Here is a 22,088-nt window from a genome sequence, read left to right as displayed (position 1 = left end):
TGGGCAAAATTTTTCTCAAAAATCGAAAATGGAGTGGGTGTTGTTAAAAAAAAATTTTTAATTTGTTTTATCTGTACCTGTATCTAACGCTGCATGCGAGCGTGTTTTAGCGTAGTATTCGATATATGGACAAAGGAAAGAAATCGTTTAAATGAAGAACATGTCAAGGCGGAAATTCAAACGTTTTTCAATTTCAAAATTGACTGCTGAGTTTTTTAAATTTGTCTATTCTGGACCAGATATTTTAAAATCTGTTCGTTCAAATGTAAAATATAAGTTCAAAATAAAATAAAAAGTTAAGACAATCAATTTTTTTTTTCTCCCGGATTTAGACAGCTAAGAGGTGGTAACCCTACCTAGACGCAGTTCTGATATGCACTTTTTGGTACGTCCTTGAGCTCTCTCAAAACGCCGTCCTTTCATGAGTCATTTCAATCTTGGGAACAGAAAAAAGTAGCAGCGGGGCAAATCCAGTGAATACGATGACAGAGGCAGGACGGCGGTGTTGTTTTTGGCCAAAAAATTATGAACAAGCAACGACAAGTTGGCAGGTGCATCATCGTGGTGCAAAATTCAAGATTTGTTTTTCCACAATTGGTTTCCTCTCTGCAGGCGGCGCATAACTTCAAGATAATACTTATTCACCATATGATCATGTGGCAAAGACTCGGAAGAATCAGAGAAAATAGTGAGCAACACCTTGATATTTTATCGAACTTGAAACGATTGGAATTTATTTCCGTTGTCATATCCATCAACATGGCTTTCGGAAACAAAGATCAACAGGCGACCTTCTATCGAATTTCACCATATTTGAAATAACGCAATCAAGAAACATGGAGAGTCATGAACTGTTACGCTTGATATTTCTAAGGCCTTTGACTGTGTATGGCGTGGGGGTTTGCTGGCCAAATTTCGATGCTATGGCTTGTCGAATCATTTTTGTGTATGGCTCTTCAGCTTCCTGACAGAACGTTCCCTGGAAGTGGCCGTCGATGAATATCTCTCGAATACTTTAACCATCAACGCTGGTGTTTCCCAGGGATCCATATTGTCTTCAACCCTGTTTTTATTGTGTATCAATGACTCATTGGAAAAACCAAGAATCCAATATATTGCTTTGTTGACGACAGCACATTTGTCTCTTCATTACATTTGGATTCCAGGACATCGGCTGCGGATGCACATCTTCTCCGTTGTTGGTTTAGATCTAAAACGCCCTGCCAGAATTCCTAGGCTTCTCCCACGTCACAAATCTAGACCAGGGGTTCCCAACTGGTGGTACGCGTACCGCCAGTGATACGCGGGAACGTTTCAGGTGGTACGCGTGAGTGTTGTGAGCAACATGCTGTTAATAGCAAACATGACAGCTCACGGGTCGCTAAGAAAACGAAATACCCATAACCCAGTGAACGACCTGACATTTTGTTTTTCTATTACATTGGAATTCATAATTCCTAAGTGATTAAACAATAAAACACTTCAGGAATTTTACCTAGGAATCCACATATAGTAGTACAATTGGTAAACAAAGGGCGTTTCATTTTTTACCTGTGGGTCTTCAAGAGGATTGTCTTTTACTTTCACTTGGCATCACAGATTCGTTGTGGGTGTTGTAATCATTAATTCTGATTGCGTATAAGAAAACTGAACTATGAAACGATTTCTGACGTCCTCTTCTACTTCAAAGGATTGTGCTAAAAAACCTAAATTACCGGCCAATCGTAAATACGATGAAAGCTACTTACAGAATGGTTTTATAGTGAAGCCAGGGACTGAAACCAGTGGCATTCCTATTCCTCAATGTGTTGTATGTCTTGAAACACTTTCGAAACAATCCATGAAGCCTTCTTTACTGATGCAACACCAAAATACCAAGCACCCTGATTTGATTTGTAGGCCCATTGAATTTTTAAAAAGGAAATATAACTTTTGAAAGAAAGAAACCCAATTTTTGACGAAGTTTGTCAATACTGATACTAACTTGATAAAGGCATCGTACCTTGCTAGTTTAAGAATTACAAAAGATGGAAAACCTCACACAATAGGTGAGACGCTTTTACTGCCGGCCGCTGTGAATATGGTTCAAGCTGTTTTTGGGGAAAAGGTAGCCAAAGAAATTGAAAGTATGTCTAATAATATTGAAGAACAACTGGCTTAAAACTCCAAGAATGCAATTATTTTGCACTTCAAGTTGACGAAAGCACTGATGTTACAAACATGGCGCAGCTACTTGTTTTCGTGCGATTTGATGATAATGAAGAGGTGATAGAAGAGTTTTTTTTCTGCAAACCACTTGAATCACATACCACAGCGGAACTCATTTTTAAGGTAAATGATGAATTTGTACTCAAAGTAGGTATTCCCTGGCTCAAATGTATTGGCTTGTGTGCAGATGGGGCAGAAGCTATGTCAGGAAAATTGACAGGGCTAGCAGCAAAAATGAAGGGAGTTGCTCCTGAATGCAAAAGTACGCATTGTGTGATCTATCGAGAAGCATTAGCTGCTAAAGGTATGCCAGAAAATCTTAACTCCGTTCTATCAGATGCTGTGAAAGTTACTAACTTTATAAATGCTAGGGCTCCTTGATGTGTGAAGAAATGGGTGGCAAGTTCAGAACTTTACTCCTACATGCAGAAGTGAGGTGGTTATGTCGCAGGAAAATTTTGAACCATCTGTTTGAACTGAGATCAGAAGTTTTCATGTTTTTAAGTGAAAAAAATCAAAACATGAAAAAAATTTTTGCTGATCAAGAATGGTTGTCATGATTGGCTTACCTAGCCGCATTTTTGACAAACTCATTACAGTGAACTTGTGACTTCAGGGACCAAACACAACAGCCTTCACAGCCAGTGGCAGAATGAACTCCTCTATGAGAAAGTTTGTCCTGTTTTGTTCAGAAATACAGGAGGAGAATTTATCTACATTCCTCACTCTATCATCATTTTTTGAAGGAAATGAAATATCTCCAATGCCAGATGTGGTGTTGCAGATATCATTGTTCACTTGGAAGGCCTTCAAAAAAAGCTTTAAGAAGTATGTCTCTGAAGATTATTCAAAAGTGGACTGAATCAGAAATACTTTTTCGGGAACCTCACCAAATGAATTGGAACTGAAAGACATTTTTATCGACCTTACAGAAGATAGTTCCATGAAAGATTATTTTAATGTGAAACAATAATAAAAATGATAATAATAAATCGGCTTTATTGATAATAGAAAAAAACAATACAAAGATATATTTGAAAATGAAAATAGGTTACAGGAGATTCTGGTACTCCTTGGCGAAGTCTAGCTCAAAGCTACTCTAACTCAACCAACAAGCACCACACCATAATGCACGCAAACATACAAAAATAAAAGCAATTAACAGTGATGGTACCACGGAATGAGAACCGTAAATAAAATAATAATTTGTGATTACCTTCTAAAGATAGTTGATAAATAATTCAATTTAATTGATCTGTTGTCCAAAAAAGCAAAAGTTGACATTACTGACTATCATAGATATAATTTTTATATTTGTATTTGAATTTCCTGATATTGAATCTCTGCAACTGCTCGGGCAATGAATTATAGAGTTTTACAGCACCAAAAAGAAATGATCTCTGAAACTGTGCAGTGCGATGTTGTGGCATAGTTAATTTGTTTTTATGTCTAATGTTTCTTGAGTGAATATTTTCACGCAGAATTAGTTTTTGTATTAAAAGAGGAGAATGGGGAAGGGTGATCAGTTTATGAACAAAACAACCCAAATGATGAATCATACGGTTTATCATATTGAGCCAACGGGAGTACCCTTTGCCGAGCCGAGCCGAGTACCCTTTGATGCTATTTGTTACGGGATACTTGTGTGAGAGTGGATTTTCTGAACTCTTGTACATAAAAAATAAATATAGAAGCAGAATAAGTGTTGAATAGAACTTAAGAGTGAAGATAAGTTCCATTACTCCTAATGTTGATATTTTAATCACAGGCAAACAACAACAAGTTTCGCACTAAAGACTATAGAAGTATATTTTGTATGATGATGATTTTTGCTGACTTTTTAATAATTTTTCATTTGTATGTTTTTAGACCTATGGGTAATGAAAAAAACTGTAATTTATTACCATTTCAATCTTTTTATTCCTCCTTTATTATTAGCATGTTATAAATAAACGAATATCTAACCATTGAATATATTATACGTTTATTAAAATATTTAGGTCTGGTGGTACGCCAATATTTCTCAAAAAGTCAAGTGGTACGTAGGTGCAAAAAAAGTGGGAACGCCTGATCTAGACGGTTACAATTTACCATAGGCCATGTCAACTGAAATGAACATCAGTGGGGAAAATCATTTTCACAGATGAAACAAGAATATAGTTATGTAACTAGAACTGGAGAACGTTTCGCAGAATTGAATCTTGTACATATCGTTAGTTATGAACAATGTTGTGGAGTGGCATCAGTTGAGACAGTCACACCGAGCTTATAGAGGTGAATTTAAGAATGAATGCTGACTGATACATACGCAACATTCTTAAAGGGCATGTTTTACCTTACGGCGGCTTCATTGGTTACGACAATTTCGTGCTAATGCATGATAATGCTCGTGCACATGCTGCAATAACAGTCACCCAGATCTTGAAGTTGTTGGACTTGAGGCAGTGGAGTGGCCATCAAACAATCCTGTCGCAAATCCCATAGAACATATTTGGTAAATTCTAGAAAGACATATACAAACACGAACTCTGGCTCCTAACTCAATTGGTGAATTGAGAATTACTGCACAGGGAGAATGGAAACGAATTGTACAAGAAACCATCAAATACCTCTTGCGGAGTATGCAGGTTATCTTCAGAGCTAGGGGAGGAAACACTTAGTACTGAACTGTTGTTGCCTCAAAGAACTTTCATTTTGTCGTCATTGTTGCTTGTTCTGATTGAATATTATTACTTCTTCTACAAGTGTGTTATAAAGTTTCAATATCTGGATTATTTGGCAATCAATATACAGAGTGCTCCAACGAAAAGTATGCACCTTGCTTTTCTCCTTTTTTTTGTGACTTAACGCAAAAATGGTCGGACAGGTCAATTTTGCTTTTGAGGGGGAAAACATTTTAGATGTATTTTTCTACCTGTGCCTTCAACCCCCTAGCGAGGGTGAGTAACATTCCTAAAATTTTGAATGGAAAGTGAGATCGAGTGATATATCACTTGAAAGGGCACAAAATCATCTTTCCAATGATACCTAATTTGTTGTATTTCACTCAAACATGTAGGTATTATGAAGAAAAACAACTACAACCAGTACTTTGAAATGTGTAATTGCCTTAGTAGAATCCTACTTTAGCAAGTGCTGAAAATGTGACCCATTTGCTTCCATACAATAATACAGATTTTGTTCGAATCTATTCCTAACATTCTGTAGCATATCAGGTGTTATACTTCTGCACTCTGCTGTAGTTCGTTGGCGAAGATCTTCTATGGACTCGGGCTGCCTAGCAAAACATTTACTTTTCAAGTGTCCCCAAAGGAAAACGTCTAAAGGCGATAAATTAGGTGACCTGGCAGGCCTTTCGATGGGGCCTCTTCTTCCAATCTACCGTCCAGAAAACCGGTCATCTAAAAACTCTCTTACCGGAGCAACATAGTGAGGAGGTGCTCCATCTTGCTGGAAATGAAGCCGATTATCATTATGATTTTGGTCATTTTCAATTATTTCTGTTATGAGAGGATCAATTGTATCTTCAAGCATGTTCAGGTAGACCTCACCAGTTGAATTCCCAGGAATAAAAAGTGGCCTTACGATATGACTACCTAATATGTCACACCAGACATTGATTTTTTGAGGGTACTGGGTATGGACCTCTCGGAATAAGTGTGGGTTACTGTCATCCCAGTAACGGCAACTATGCCAATTCACAGCTCTATTCAAAAAATATGTACTCTCATTGGAAAAGCACGTGTTGAATGATAGGTGCGGATCATCAATTAGTAGCTGGCTCAGTTGTTCACAAAATTGCAGCCTTCTATCAGGATCATCTTCATTGAGTTCCTGTACTAATTTAATTTTGTACGGATGAAATTTATAGGCTTTTAATATCCGTATTATGGACGTACGGGAGACACCTGAGGCTGCAGCAAGCTGACGTTACTTTGAGTATGATCCAATTCAACATGTCCCAAAACAGAGACTTCCACTGTTTTATTTCTGATCGGTTTCCGTGGCTGGTTTCACATTACAGACAGATCCGGTATCGACAAACTTTTGGACTAACATGGCAACGTACGTCATTCATATTTTTCCCGGGATGACTGTTATTAAAGAGGCGAGCAGTAAGTCTAGCACAACTATTATGTTGATAATAAAGTTTAACAATTTCAACTCGTTCAGGAATGGAATAAACCATTTTTACAGTAAAGTTGAAATAATTTCAAAAGCAATCGAACTGAATCAATGAAAGTTTGCCTAAATTCTTCCTGTACACTTATCTGCTGTTGTTATTTGAACCAAAAAACGTACGAGAGGAATTGAGGAATGTCGTAGTGATAAAAATGTCGTTTTTTCCGCATTTTCATTAACACCAAAAATATCGAGTAAATGTTCTTGCTTTTTTTATAACTATTCAAGTAAATACAACAAATTAGGTACCATTTTGTGCCCTTTCAAATGATATATCACTCGACCCCACTTTCGATTTAAAATTTTAGGATTGTTACTCACCCTCGCTAGGGGGTTGAAGGCACAGGTAGAAAAATACATCTAAAATGTGTCCCCTTCAAAAGCAAAATTGACCTGTCCGACCATTTTTGCGTTAAGTTACAAAAAAAGGAGAAACGCAAGGTGCATACTTTTCGTTGGACCACTCGATATGTTAAATATTTCAGCATATACCAGTTAGTAATGAAAACTGTATGAAGATTCAGACAAATACAAATGAACATGAAATGAAGGCATAAAGTATGCAAAATTTTTGTCTGTTTGAGTGAATCAATGTACTAAAATTTATAAAAATAAGTTCTTTATATTTTTTTGGCTGTAACCAACGATGTATTGAAAATATTGAAGTATTTTGCAAGAGGATGATTACCCCATTTAGAACATCGACATAGAAGTGAGTTCTGTGAACAGTTTGTTCCCTTGAAGGGTAAAATGAACAATTCATGTGCTCTCATTGTTCTATTCGAAACATTCAAGCAGATCATTGATGATAATGATGGACAATTTATTTTGTTTGTTATTATTTTTCGTAAAAATTAAATATCTGATATGTTACGATATGAACATAGTTCATCAATCTGTTTCAATCTGTCTGTTTTTAAATCTGTTTTTCCGTTAATCAGCTGTTGCCCCCATACAAACGACAACTCTCAGAAGTTGAGAAACTTGTGAGAGCTAAGGACTAATGAGTTCTTACCTTCTAACGTGTGATTCCTAACACGGATCACATTTCAAAATAGCTCCACCTTGTTCCACCTTGAATAATCACTTCTTTGCATTGAGAAATTCAAATTAAATTCAAAATTAAATGAAGCAGCTCTCATTAGCGTTTACTATGCATTGATATATTCTTCTATTAGTCATGAAAATAGTTTTGAAGTGTTTTTATTATTTTGTCATTTCAAAATTTCTCTGTTATTGGCTTATCAATCCAATATAAATTGGTGTATGATCAATAAATATCTATCTATCTATCTATGTTTCAACGATATGAACTGGAGGTCTCGTCTACTTCACACAGTATCATTTTTATTGCAAAAGCAACGAGTTTTTATAATCGATTTTGCATCACTAACCTATAATCATCTGAAAACTGATTTTTTTGATTTTTTGCAGAACTCTATCAATCTGCGAATAAAAGACAAGATGTTTTTCGTATCACAACTTGTAAAGACTAAAATATGACAGTTCATTTCTGAATGCGATACGGCTACTTCATCAGAAATTTTGTTATTGACATTTGGATGTTTCAGAACTTACTCATATGAACGCTGACGAAAATTTCTCTCAGGTAACTTATACATAACAAATATCTCCTCATGTGTCATTAGTGTTGTAGTCGATACATTTGCTCGCTGTTTGAAATTAATTAAATTGTGAATGTGAGCGCATTCGATTCCAGCCAAAGGTACTATCAATATCAATTATTGTTGTATCCCATGTTAGCTTCTCAGCTTATTGTCAATCACTACTTTCATTCTTCAATTCACTTTCGATGAAAGTGGTAAATCTAATAAGGAAGCGGAACCGAATGATTTTTCCATACTATTGCTTCATATACTGGTTCAAGTTTTGAACGCTACTGATTCTTCAATTGTTTACTCTAAGAGGGGAATGGTTACAGAACAGAGTAATTACCAACTTTCAAATGCTGTTTCTGAATTGAATTATTTGAAAATACCAGTGTTTTGGAAGTTGACTGATAATAGTGATCTTCAATGAATAGTTGATTGACATTAGAAATTTGTGAAAATGTATGTTCTAATAGTGTTATCTTGTGCAGTGCTCGTGAAAGCGCAGGTTGATTTAGGTAAATTAATGTTTTTCACTGACTTTTCTATTCATTTATTCATGATTTCAAAATACATGAACCTCATTATTTGGAGAAGTAAAATACATTGAAGGGTTTCATTTTATTCTCAGTATAAAACTAACATATTGAGAAAAATAAAATATTTTTTCAAAAACTACATCTGACGATTTGATCTCCACAAACTTTATTTGAAAAATATTATATCACATGTTTCGCTAAAACATTAGCTTTTTCAAGTGGTTTATACTTCAAGTTGTTCTCAACATTAATATTTATATACTACAGGTAACCATAATTGAGACTACCTCCAAAAAATTACCTGAACTTAACGTACCTGTTCAATTATGATCACCTGAAGCATATTATCTCACATCTACATCAATAATAATTCTTTCTCGGTTTTTGAGAAAACAAGTTCAATAATGGTGATCTTTTCAAACCTAGTTGATCATTCATTGTAATGTTTGAATTCTTAGTTTCCAAATGATTCAGTTTCAAACCTTTTCGTTGAAGATATGATTTTCTTCTAGAAGATGATTTGAATATATTGAATTTGTTTTTTTATTTACATAGCTCGTATGATGTTCCTGGATTCGATTCCTGAATGTCCTGCCAGTTTGACCAATATACACCTTGGGGCACGTTCCACACTTCAATTTATATACTCCTGATTTCTCGAATTTGGATGTTTTGTCTTCATTATTTTTAAATAGCTTTCCCAACATATTACAATCAAAATTATAGATCTTTAATGTATTTTGGACAACCAACGGAAGAAGTGCCTTCATTTTTGAAGAAACGAGATATTAAAATTGCATATATTCATACAAAATATCCATTTTTTAAATCGAGCTCATTTTATGATTTACAAATGATAAGCGAAGTTTTAATGAGCAGCTATGATGAATATTGGTAGTCCAGTTTACTGGAATATAATTCGTTTCCACGGTTAATTTTCAATTCGAAATAGTTTTCCCCCATTTCTTGAAAACGAAAAAAAAAATATGCTGAGAGTTCAGAATACGAATATAATTTGTATTCATTATTTTCTGTTGTCGTATTCAGGACCTGGATACGACACTGCTATTAAGTATTCGATCAACATTATTGTTAACAGGTGATTTTGCTTCTAATTTTCAACTTGCTGAAAATGTTCAAAAGATAAGTTGAATATTCAAATTTCGCGGGCTACATACATTTGATTAGCGATTTTTTTCTGTTGGTACACTCGTCTCGAATATATGTTCACAGTTTCTGCTGTTCAGCATATTCATTTTGTTGGTGAGATCAAAGAATTCCAAAAATTTTGTGTGAAAATGGAATTGAGTGCTCAAAGACTTGAAATGTTGACAGTGTCATACGGTGATTGAGCTTTAAGTGGATAATGATAATGCACCTGCTTACTCGGCATTGCATTTTCGTAATTTTTGGCCAAACACAACATCGTAACCATGCCTCAGCCACCGTATTCACCAGATTTGGCCCCTTCTCATTTTTCTCATTCTCAAGATTGGAGAGAATCATAAAAGGAAGGCGTTTTGAATCGAAATATCAAAAAATGCATATCAGAATTGTTTCGAGAATTGGGAAAAATGCTGGCACATGTGTATTATATCTGGGAGGACTACATATAAATTGATGAATGAATAACTATTTTTGGGAAAAATGAAAATTCATCCTATTTTTCTGAACAGTGTTGTATATGTATTTTTTTCTATTGGTAGTTATCGAAAGTAAGTCCACTAGACATCAAAATATTTCCACGTCTCAATGAAAACTATGTTATTTAGCAAAACCATGAGCATCACGCATGATAAAATCCTAAGTCCGTAGGATGAATGGTTTCATCTATCGCTGGTTTCTCGATTAGAATTGTTCAAAAATAACAAAGAAAATGATTTGTGATCCCAGTTGAATGCATCGAATGAAATCATTTCATTGATGTCACAAAAATGTTAACTCCATGACTGTCGGTTTCATAGCTGTCACTTTTATCTCCAAGCACTCACACTATTTGATTGAAAGTTGCACAAATACACGATAAAACTCAGAATTATCATACAAAAATATATAAAGAGGAAATAGAAATTCAGAAACACCGGGATAATAGAAGGAAGAGGCAATGAACATTAACAAAATCTGGCTACCTGTCTTCAGTTGTCCAAAAACAAGGTCAGGAGATCCAATTGAGAGAAACCAAGCATTGGTAACAGTTCGAGCCCTTCGCTTTCGATTATGTATGCCGCAGTAGTAGACGAAACGATAGACATAAAAACCTGTGTATCACGGAAAATAGCTCTGACCCAATTTTTCACTGTTTGGAAGAAGCATTTTATTGTTAAGAAACTTGGTGTTGCCGGCCCAGCCTTCAATTTTTTCATCTTTTCATCACTTTGCAGAAAACAATCTGCATAAATCATGTTATTATCATTTTTGCGTCCCTCATGTGTGTATTTCTGAATAATCATTTGCATAATTAATCATTTTTCCTAATGGATGAGGCTAATATTGAAAGATGCATCACATAATTCACTACTTAAAACAAACTTCTCATGAATGTTAATATTTGCGTTTCGGTGAAGGCTCATTTACGATTGAAGTTCATGAGTTATTCGAAACGGATAATTTTTTCAGAACACTATGTCAGATTAAAGAGACGATCAACAACTATTTCAAATATTTGAAACGTGAAACCTTCCAAAGAGCTCCACTCTCTCCAAAATGTATGCGTCAAGAAGATCAAATTTGTATCCAGAGGATGCAAATGATTATTATCAATATTATGATCTTTTTTAAGTTGTGCTAGTCATTTTATTCTTTCGAAGCCTGTGGACAAAATAAAAGATGCAGCCTTTTCCAGTCATCCACAGATTAGAGAGAAAACAAAATGCCTTATTTCACTAGAGACTTCGTCGATCAAAATAACAATTCAGATAGAATGATCTGTGTAGAGTTTTTGGAGTCCGAAAGGGTAATCTCGGAAAATCATTCGTTTCTTTTCATCTCAATCGAAACACTTGTAAATGTTCAAGAGGGTGGAATGAGTAATAAATTAGTTTTGCTGTCCAAAACGGATTCAACAAGTATCAGATACTAAAGATAATTGAAAGATAAAAAGAGATCCATATGCCAGATATACTACCTGGGATGAAAAGTCTCCGATCTACCACATAGATGACGCTACTCTTATTGCATTCACCGCTTTTTAAGTTAGTACAAACTTTCAAAGGAAAACTGTTGAAATTTCATGATATTCTACTCATAAGTTCGTAAGTTATTGTGCTATGAGTGACACTACTTTTCTTATTTTCGAAACAATGGATCAAAAACAATTTCGTGTTTTGATTTTACACTGCTTCTGAATGGGGAAAATACCATTAATAGCAGGGGAGTCCACGATGCAAAATGGGGATTTACTCGAACGTCATTGAGACATATTAGGTTGCAAAGCTTAGATCATAAGAAGAAAAAAATGTTGTATAATATATAGCTTTTCATCGGTGGAGGAAGCGGCTATAAATTTTTAAACATGTTAAAAATTCTGTTGCATGGACTCGGGCGCGTCATATATTGATAGCATCAATGTCCTACGTATTTTTAATAATGTTGGTATGTTAATCTGATCGTTTGCAAGATGTAGGTGGTTGTAAAGGGTATTAAGTGAAAAGGAAAAAAATTTAATCGAGCGCGTCAGATTCTCTAAGGGGATGTTAGGTGCAACAAAGTAAAGCTCTCATTCAATAATCTGAAGATTTCGATCTGACGCAAACTCGCGGCCATTATTATAATGTGCAAAAAAATTCGCCATTTTGAAATACTCAAGCGCGTCAGATCAAGATATATATGGTTCAACGTCATGTTTTGGACGTGCTGTCTCATAATCTGACGATTATCTAGAGGGATTCGCCTAATCTAACAAAAACAATATTTTTAAATTTTTTTTTTGATTTTCCGAACTTAATTAATTGGAAAGCTCCGGAAATAGCATGTAAATAAATAAGTGTATGTTTTTTAAGTAGAATACTTGTATTTGTAAGAGAACAATTTTGAAAAATGCTCAAAAAAATAATTTTTTATAATCAATTGATTAATTAATGAAGAAAAGAGAAATGAAACTTTTTTGTTTTTTTTTTGTTCTTTACCACTTTTATTTGTAACGTTACTGTAGTTTCGTCCTGTAAGGATATTTTCAAACTTATACAATATATAAGTATGAGTTTGGAAATGTCTTTATAGGACGAAACTGCAGAAACGTTAGTTACAAATGAAAGTGGTATAAAACATACAAAGTTCAATTTCTCTTTTCTTCATTATGATTTCCTACCACGTAGTAACGGCTACATTCATCAATAAATTGACTAATTAATCATCATCTTCATCCTCATCAGGAACGAGTCTCTGTGATCAGCTGTGATGGCGTCATGGCAACAGAATTCAGAGTAAGGACGGAGTGAGAGAGTAATTGATAGAGAAAAAGTGAATAGAGAATAGAGGAATAGAAACTCGGAGAGGGAAATATAGGTATCACACAGCTTCACGCATTGAACTTTATCGACGAATTTTGTCATTTCGGCTTGCGGAAATCGTCAGATTATATATTTTTCGTTATCCTTGAATTATTTCTTTCAAAACAAAAAAAAATTGCTTCGCTTGAGAATGTCGAAATGACGTTATTTTTTTACAAGTTTGCTGCCCTCCCCTTTCTTTACGTCACTCTCAAATTGTCAGATTACTGAAATATACACTTTTTAGTAGGTAATTAACTCACCCTACCTCAATCTGACGCGCTCGAGAATTTTTGATGATCAATTTTTTTTTACTAATCTGATCCTTTATCCCTCACAGGCGGCCTTATATATGGAGCTCATATTTGGTGGAGGTACTTAACCGGGTACAAGGTATCCCCCTGTGTATTAATCTGCCGCACTTTAGTAAATCCCTAAATCCCCGCTTGGGCTCCCCTATTATGAAGCAAAGCAATGATTTGAAAAGTGCTATAAGGACACCGCTTCATTAGAAAAAACAATTGAACGTTGGTTTACTGACTTCAAACGTGGTCGTAGAGATACCAATGAAGGAGAATTTATTATCTCATGTTTATTCACTTTTTTGGGTTAGTAGTTTACAATTTGTTTGAATATTTGTTGAGACCCTGCTATAAGCTCGTGCCTCTTCAGGAGGAGAACGCAAATGAGGCTTTATATTGCTTGTTCAAAGTGGGTGCCGCACGAGCTCACTGTTGACTATAAACAAGAACGTCTTGATGATTCTGAGCAGTGTTTGGTCATGTTAGAAGGGAAATACCATCAACAGTGAATATTATATAGTGTTATTGGAGCGTCTGAGGGCCAAAATTGCAAACCTGACATTATCAAAAATTCCATGGAGTTCTATGTACTGCAGTGATTTCCATATTACGTAATATTTTCCAGTGATCAATGAGCTTTCTAGGGGGAATTTGAATGGAGAACTAGATTGAAAATTGGTAAAAACAGTTCCTATGCCGTCCTCAAATTTGGATGCGTCCATCTAGATTGTGTCAAACTCCTTTCATTTAGTTTGAATGATATAAATTACCTTTGGTAACTTTGCAGTTTGTATCAATGATAATTTTTGGGGTCATTTCTTCCAAGTCTAACTCTGTACACCAAAATATTAGACAAAGATCAGATCAGCAAGAATATTTTTAGTAACAACCTTGCTTTCATTGTCTCAAAAGTATGTGAAAACAACAAATAGCAGTATTTTATTGTTTTCGTTATTTTTATGATGAAAATAGCAGCAGACGTCAAAAATTACATGGTTTTCCTTAAAAATTTCATTGAAATTGCAATTTTATTATACCTTGCTGTTCTGATTTCCTTATAGATGAATCATGTTCCTCCAATTATTGTTTTTCAGAATCACCTTGTTGATATATTTTGGTTGGTATTAGCGATTTATTCAATCCCTTATGCAATCTCATATAAAGTTAATGCAATATCTAGTTATTTCAAGTAGGTCATCGTACACTACTAGCGAAAGTGCACATACCCAGAATCTCTGCAAAACTCTTCTGTTCAACAGTGAATAATGCCAGTGGCGTCCAAATTACCAAACATATCGAAGAATATTGTTACGAACTTTGACTCCAAGAAAATCATTGAGCAATTTCAGGAATATCGTAAACACTTTGAAAAATTCACTCCGGTTCTTTTGTCTAATTATATAAAGTTCTGAAAACTAAATGGAAATCCGTTAGAAATATCAATTGCTTTTGAATATTCAATCTACTAGATATTATTTGGTTTCTATGTCATTTGAAATTTATTGAGAATGAAGAGATCGATGCCAGTGGCGTCCTTATTGTCCTACTCAATCAATAAATATCCTTTCGAATCCTGACTTAAAAGAATTGAGGATTTAAGGAATCTCAAAAATAATCAAATTGAATATCGTACTTTTAGGTTGATTTTTCAGCTATTTGAGAAACTCTCGAAAACTAATCAAATCAAAATTCTGAATATGTCAGTCGAGCCCCGTTCAAGGCTCAGGCACAATTCTGTTTAGGTCGGATCTTTCCTGCATAAAAGTCAAATACTTTGTTATGTATTTGCTAATAATATTTCTTCGAAGTGACAAAACATATAATTTTTTTTATTTCACTATTTCACCTTCATTCTGTAATTCATATTCGAATAATCTCCTCATACATGTATTTCATTAATCACTATCGTTAAATCATATGTTTCATCTCTAACAATCTTCTTCTTTATATATCAATTGAATCTACATTATATCTTGAAAGTAACTCTGTTGTTACCGAATAACTACTCTATCTTGTTACAAAAAAATGTGGGAATCTTTCAAAGAAAAAAAAGAAGTATCAATTTTGAAATAAGTAACTCTATACATGGATGTGTAGATCATGCAATGAAGTAACTTCCAGACACCACCTGAAAGGAAAAGCCTTCCTGAAACAGCTACTTTCATATAAACATTGAATTACACGAAAGAAAAAATTCTTTCGAAACAAATATATCTATATGAACACTGAATTATACAGAAGACACTATTCTCTACTCAGTTTGTATTCCAAACATTTGTTATGGAATAAATTCAGATATCTACACTAAATGGATGGTAAAAATGTTTTGCACTTAAATGGAACACTGTCATCCTCACTGGTAAACTCGATGTTTCGTCGTAAGTCATTTGCCTTACGGCTCCTCAGTACCAATTTGGATAACGTTATAAAAAACACACATTTCATTCATAAACTACGATTTTTTATATCACGGAATAAGTTTGATCTACTTATGTCATCGATGACATCGTAATGACATTCATTGACCTATTTGACTAAATACCAGCCAAGAGGAATTGAATTGAATTGAATTGAATTGAAAGGGTTATATTTTTAGGAGTGACAACTTTTTTGAGAAAAAAGTTTTTGGTTTCCTACTACTCCATCTTGTTACAAAAAAATGTAAAAGGATTTGTTTCGAAAGAATTTTTCTTTCGTGTAATTCATTGTTTATGTGAAAGTTGCTGTTTCAGGAGGGCTTTTCCTTCCACTTTGTGTCTGAAAGGTACTTCTTTGCATGATCTACACATCCATGTATAGAGTTAGAGTTAGAAATTGAATACTTTCTTCCTTTCTTTGGAAGATATCCACATTTTTGTAACAAGATGGAGTAGAAGAAAGCCAAAAACTTTCTTTCCCAAAAAATTTGTCACTCCTAAAAATATAACCCTTTCATTTATCTCCATTTTTCACTCATATTATTATTACTGTTTGTCGTATATTCTCATTTAGAGTCATAATTTCTATTAGGACTAGAAGTTTGTGACAATTGTGCACTATTTATTCATCAGTATAACTAATAACAGCACGTAGGGACAATATTAATAATTTTGGGAGTGACTATTGCCCGAATGAATCTTTTCAGTTAACATCCTGTTGTGGGGGAAAAATTATATGTATTTACGCCTGATTCATGATTTGGAAAAAACTCATTCTATTTACGCCACGGCGTGCCACAAGTTGTCGCCTTTGGATTCGTGAGATTGAGGTTAACAGCAATAGTTAATAGATAAGTTAAGTGGAGTACCTGTAGAGTAATTGAGTTATACTATTTCGTAATACATTCCAGAAAAATCAATAAAGCTGTCTGATCGAGTTCACTACTTTTTATTGTCATTCAACATAGTTACAAATAACATCATCGATTTTCGTGACATACAATTTTTGTTACAGCGGAACATTTTAAAGATTGCCAAATGAGTAGTTCTACATTTGATGAATGTCTGAAGGATAATATGAACCAACTGAGATCTTACTTCAAACATGGTCAGTGAAAATTGATATTTTTATCCAATCATTCAAAATTCAATCCATATTTTTGGTTTTTTTCATTTGATAATTGAAAATCTTGTCATTGTATTTTCCAGGCTTGCCTGATTATGGAATATCACCCTTTGATCCATTTTATATCACTGAAATTCCACAGAAGATGAGCAATCCCTTCTTCAATTATCGACTCATTCTCAAAAACGTAACAGAAAGTGGCTGGACTGCTTCCCAAGTGACAAAAATCAGGTTAAGTATTCCTAGCAAACATAAAATTCTGGATGGGATTATTTTCATAGAGAACAGACCAGTTCTTAAATTCACCAATGAGGCGATCGATTGATCCGATGGATTCATTTGTTAGTCCAATAGTTTTCATCCACTCATTTGACGTTTTCATTGACTTGATGCAGTTTGGGTCTTGAAAAGATCCACAAACTCAAACTACAGAAATTCAAATTCAACGTTGATCACAAAATATCTAGTAAACAAACAGTTTTGAGAAAACTATCAAATGCAACAAAGTGCTATTTTCTCCTGTTGTTGGAATATCTTCATCAACATTGGGTGATAGAAAGTAATAGACGTAACATTAGACATATTCACATACGTAGTACCAAAAACTATATTTGTAAATAGAATGTGCCTGATGAGGAAAGTTGTTTGGATCATCGACATGTGAATTTCGGAATGAAAAGGTATCATATTTCGGTAACCGCCAAAAAACAAACTGAATGCCTATAACTTGCTCAGATCAGTTGGGTAGTGATATACTCGTACCAAAGTTCCAGATCGATCAAAAAAAGTTATCTTCTTTATGTACAATGGACACTGTGTCACAGAGATCACACAGAAAAATTCCAACAAACAGAAATAATTTCCTGATGATTCCAATTCAGTTATGGAAACGTGCGTTAGGACAGTGTTTTGATCTGGCGTGGAAAAGTGTTGTTTTCAGATGAATAACAAAGATAATTTGTATGGAAAATATAAGATCAATTACTAAATACAATATAGCTCCGAAAAAATGTGAAAGAGACCTATAAAGAAAACAACATGAGTAGAGTTACCATATACAGGAATTTGAATGAAAAAACTCAGCTCATGATGAATAATTTGAAAATAATTACCAAGAAGTAGAAAAAATGGAAACACTCTATGTCGATCACGAGAAAACCAAGTTCGCGAGAACAAAATTGTACTTTTAGCTATTTTTTGAATAATAAAGGCGCTTTTGATAAATCCTCCCTGTCAAAAAAATGGATTGACAACAATAAACGCTCAGAAAGAGATTGGTATATACGATCGTTATGAAGATATTTTCCCCGCTGTTATTGAACTTTTTAATGGATGAGATACTACGTCTTCTGAACCATAATGGATGTAAAACACTGGGATGAATAGAAGACTTGATCTTTCTAGTACAGTGCAGGTATCAAAAATGATGAAAGCAAGACTGTAGCAAGCCGAGGAGAAGATGGAGCCAAGAAAAAGGGTCTATCCAAATCAACCATGAAATCAATCATCCACCAAAACTAAGCATATATCCAGACTGGTGTAGGAATAGTGTGAAGAACTAGTTAACAGGAATAAATTGTGTCTATACTTGGTGTCAGGATACATTGGATTCACAGATAACGGAAAAGAAACTGAAGCGTTTCTCATGATGATGATAACTTGGTAAACAAAACGAGCGTCGAAAAACAGTATTCTTGTCCTGCTGAGGTAAAACAATTTTCAATAGATCGATGATCCATGTTAGCCCAGCAATCATCAGCTTGTTCGTTACCTGCGAGTCCTGACACTCAGTATAGAGACAATCTATTCCTGAAAAAGTTTCTTCGATAGATGAATTCCACACCAGAAGTTCTGAATTCTACTCATCAGAACGTATCATCAAATTCACATAAGAGCCCTGAACCAGCTTTGGAGGTACCAAAATTGCTGCCACTGTACCAGATAAGACAAACATTACAACTCACAGCACTATACTCTGTTCAGTTCTTCAAAGATATGAAAAGAATGGACAAATGCTGTCCCCCTTACCGTACGATGCTGTGACTGGACGAATAATAATGCAACAGCATTTACGACCATATCTCTAACTGTAGTCGAACATGGACAATGACCAACTATTCTATTTCTTTACATGGATATATATTTTGTAATTTCTTTCTGTTTGCAGAACCGATTTCAACAAAGATCAAATGCTAGTGACTCAGTTTTTCCCGGACAAACGCCTCAATGGTTCGTATGAAATAGAAGGGTCCTTTTTTGGACAAAAAGTCCGTAACCAAGGCATTTGGGATTTGGCGTTGTTTGACTATATCCAAACTCTAACAATTTCCAGAAAAAAAGCTGGACCATCCGCCCCTCTGAAAAATCCTCCAATCAAAGTGAAATGTAATATACAATCATGTAAGAAGTTGGAACTGCATATTGGTAACTTGGCTGGCGGTAGGACTATTGTTGGTGAGTAAGATGTATTTGAAAATATTTTTATCCGCATCTCTATAATCAAAAAATTTGCAAATTTTCATGCAAAAGGGACTATGAATCCCTAAAATTAACTATTCTAGCCATCTGAAACTAAATACAGCAACTATTGTGAAAGGGAAACAAACTGAAACCATTTGATACATCTGTAGAAAGCATAATTCAAAATGTAAACATCAGATATTATTGAATTAGTGTTTGACTCTTGTTTTTCAGAAAATATGCTGGACTGGATTATCAACCGAGCATGGCAACCAGGATTCGTAGTTCTCAGTCCAATAATCAATGATTTAGTGAGCACTGCATTTACAGAAATAATGAACAGGGACTTCCAAAATTTTCCTTTCGATGAAGTTTTCAAAAACTGATGAAAAACACTTGTGAATATGGAAAAACATTGCTCAATATCAAAACACAAAAAAACACTACAATTCAAATTGTTTTTTTCTCAAAAAAATTTCCTTCTATTCAGTTGGGCAACAAAAGTCTTCTTATCGATGATAATGATACATTCTGCTGAGGAATGACAGAGTGATACGAATTCTCATTCCGGAAATTATTCCTTCTGGATGAAGGTGTTAAATTTGTGAAATAACAAAAAATCAGGTGAAGCACGTGTATTATTCTTGTATATTGTAGGTAGAAATAATATCTATAAATAAGAGTGCAATTTTCATAAGAAAATGTACAGAAGTATAAAAAGTTCTTCCTATTTTTAACACATATGTACCCACTTCATTTCTATATACTCAATTTCGAAAACTTGAATGGCAAAAGTCAATATATTTTGTTCATCGTATTTTCGAAAGTATTATCGATTTTGGTTATCCATTCAATAATGTTTAATTATGTAGTTACATCAAAATTGTATTGATGTTCTCAAAAAACAAAATGGCTCAACAAACCACAAAAAATGAAAGGAATGAAATTGAATTCGAAATCTTGAAGCCAGTTGCATCCGTAGTGATAACATTAACCTTGTTTGATTATAGAAAAGCCAGCAAAACTGATTTTGAGGTTATTTATTTGTTCAGATGAAAAGTTTTTTCAGATTTCATAAAGAAAAAAACGGATACCTGATATATTTATATATGTAACTCATACCTCACAAAATAAAACAAATATTGTGTGTGTAGAAATAATTGAACTATGAAATCATCAGACATGAATATTATTCAGTCTACATATGATTTTCCATATTTTCTGGTAATGAATATCGCAAACCTGACTAATTGTATTGAAACTGCTGCACGTAATATAAAAAGTCGATTTTAACTAAACATTTGTTCTAAGAGTATCCAAATAAGAGGGATAGTGATTTTTGCTTTCCGAATTCAATTAATTCAAATGATATTTTTCAATGAATTGATTGATGTAGCTGTTTGTAGGAGATCATCGTGAAAAAAGAAACTTTCTAATAACATATGCTGGACTGGATTATCAACTGAGCATGGCAAAAGTGATATAAAACATAGAAAGTTTCATTTCTCATTTTTCTACTATTACGTAGTAACGGCTACATCGATCAATTTATTGAAAAAATCAAGTACAGCTAGATAAGCAACATATTACATTGAGTCTCAGCTCAATGTAATATGAAGTAGCATGAAGAATCACACAACTCATAGCTCATTAATGTAAGCGGTTAAAACATAGAAAGTTTCATTTCTCATTTTTACAAAAGTTATCAGTGATCTATATTGTTACGTATTCAATTAAACAGGAATTTTATATGAAATATTATTCTTCTTTTGTTCAAAGAACCTACATCAAATCTGTTAAGTAAAGTCCTATTAGGATTAGACCCTCTATTAGGATGAGTAAGATCTTCCTTTTGATAGTACAACCACATTACATTGTTGACATTCTGAAATATATTCAGTTATGCTGTCACGTTTGAGATTGCCAACAAAAAATTAATTTGGAACATTTATGGTTTCGCAAATATCGTTTACTTCTGTAAATGAAGGATTTTGAATTCATGATTGAACTCATAACCGTCTGAGAGAAAAGGCATTTTACGGCTGCCCTAAATATTCTTCTTTTTGACCTATGTAAAACATATCACATGATGCATCCAACATATACCTGTATAAATCATTTTTGGAACTTCTTTTTCAACCATGAAATTTTATTTTTCAAATTTTTTCAAATGAATCTCCAAGAAGACTATATTGAACCTCATTTTCGGAGAATTCCATGTAGATTGTTCAAACATTCTTTCACTACATGCCAAAGTTTTCGAGATATTCATGAAAAACGAAAAAGTGAGCTTTGGAACTATGCCAGTTTGTTCTTTAAGCCATCCCCTTTGGGATGGCAAACGTTCAAAGAGTTCAGAGCATCGAAAGTACTAGTTTCACGATATGAATATTCCATGCCTCCAATATTGAAAAAAGTATCAGTGTCATATATTGATTGTGATAAATATTTTGAATTCATTAAATGGTCAAATGAAAACGGAACAAATTGAGTACCAGAAACTGTGTTGATATTTCAGGAAATTATACGAAAAGACCTCCCAGTTTTGGAATGAAGGAGAGCAATTCTCTCGGTATTTCTGACCTAGTCACTTCCACTGCTGAGTTGAATTCTCTTTACAGAAGTTGAAGTTGTTTTACAGATTCCGTGAATATTCTGCACAGTTCTGGATTGAAAGAAGAAACAGTTCCGAATGGTAATCACGGTCACCCGATTTGTCGCCCTTTGATTTCATCTTGTGGGGTCATCTGTACAGTA

General features: G+C 34.2%; 2 protein-coding genes across 4 annotated transcripts; both read left to right on the top strand.

Moving 5' to 3' along the window:
- The first annotated feature begins 2,220 nt into the window (after positions 1-2,220).
- LOC141487621 (zinc finger BED domain-containing protein 5-like) lies at positions 2,221-2,589 on the top strand. Its single transcript, XM_074186780.1, has one exon. It carries the CDS (start codon positions 2,221-2,223, stop codon positions 2,587-2,589), a length of 369 nt encoding a protein of 122 aa, XP_074042881.1.
- Positions 2,590-8,014: 5,425 nt separating this feature from the next.
- Positions 8,015-20,921, top strand: Jhbp16 (Juvenile hormone binding protein 16). Of its 3 annotated transcripts, XR_012464084.1 has the most exons (6): positions 8,163-8,518; positions 16,761-16,853; positions 16,955-17,102; positions 19,039-19,325; positions 19,566-19,880; positions 19,925-20,921. XR_012464084.1 is itself a non-coding variant. In XM_074169524.1 (5 exons), the coding sequence occupies exons 2-5, from the start codon at positions 16,784-16,786 to the stop codon at positions 19,715-19,717; spliced, it is 657 nt and encodes a 218-aa protein (XP_074025625.1). In that variant the 5' UTR covers positions 8,015-8,116; positions 16,761-16,783; the 3' UTR covers positions 19,718-20,921. The 3 variants fall into 3 exon arrangements, 2 of the variants coding, with proteins under 2 accessions (XP_074025625.1, XP_074025624.1); XM_074169524.1 differs by lacking the exon at positions 8,163-8,518 and adding an exon at positions 8,015-8,116 and having other exon boundaries at positions 19,566-20,921; XM_074169523.1 differs by having other exon boundaries at positions 19,566-20,921.
- Positions 20,922-22,088: the final 1,167 nt, after the last annotated feature.

This window comes from Leptinotarsa decemlineata, unplaced genomic scaffold, assembly GCF_025532065.1.
Source record: "Leptinotarsa decemlineata unplaced genomic scaffold, Ldec_3_MD MMD2_P_RNA_scaffold_5, whole genome shotgun sequence".
In the NCBI taxonomy this organism is placed as follows: Eukaryota; Metazoa; Arthropoda; class Insecta; order Coleoptera; family Chrysomelidae; genus Leptinotarsa; species Leptinotarsa decemlineata.
Note: the sequence above shows the minus strand (reverse complement) of the source record. Positions and strands in the feature narration are given on the sequence as shown.

Excerpts from the sequence above, each read along its gene's own strand:
- Jhbp16 (XM_074169523.1), top strand. The coding sequence starts at position 8,461 with ATGTATGTTCTAATAGTGTTATCTTGTGCAGTGCTCGTGAAAGCGCAG. Across the intron at positions 8,519-16,760 it reads GAAAGCGCAGGTTGATTTAG|CGGAACATTTTAAAGATTGC; the intron begins GTAAATTAATGT and ends TTTTTGTTACAG. Across the intron at positions 16,854-16,954 it reads GAGATCTTACTTCAAACATG|GCTTGCCTGATTATGGAATA; the intron begins GTCAGTGAAAAT and ends TGTATTTTCCAG.
- LOC141487621 (XM_074186780.1), top strand. The coding sequence starts at position 2,221 with ATGGCGCAGCTACTTGTTTTCGTGCGATTTGATGATAATGAAGAGGTG.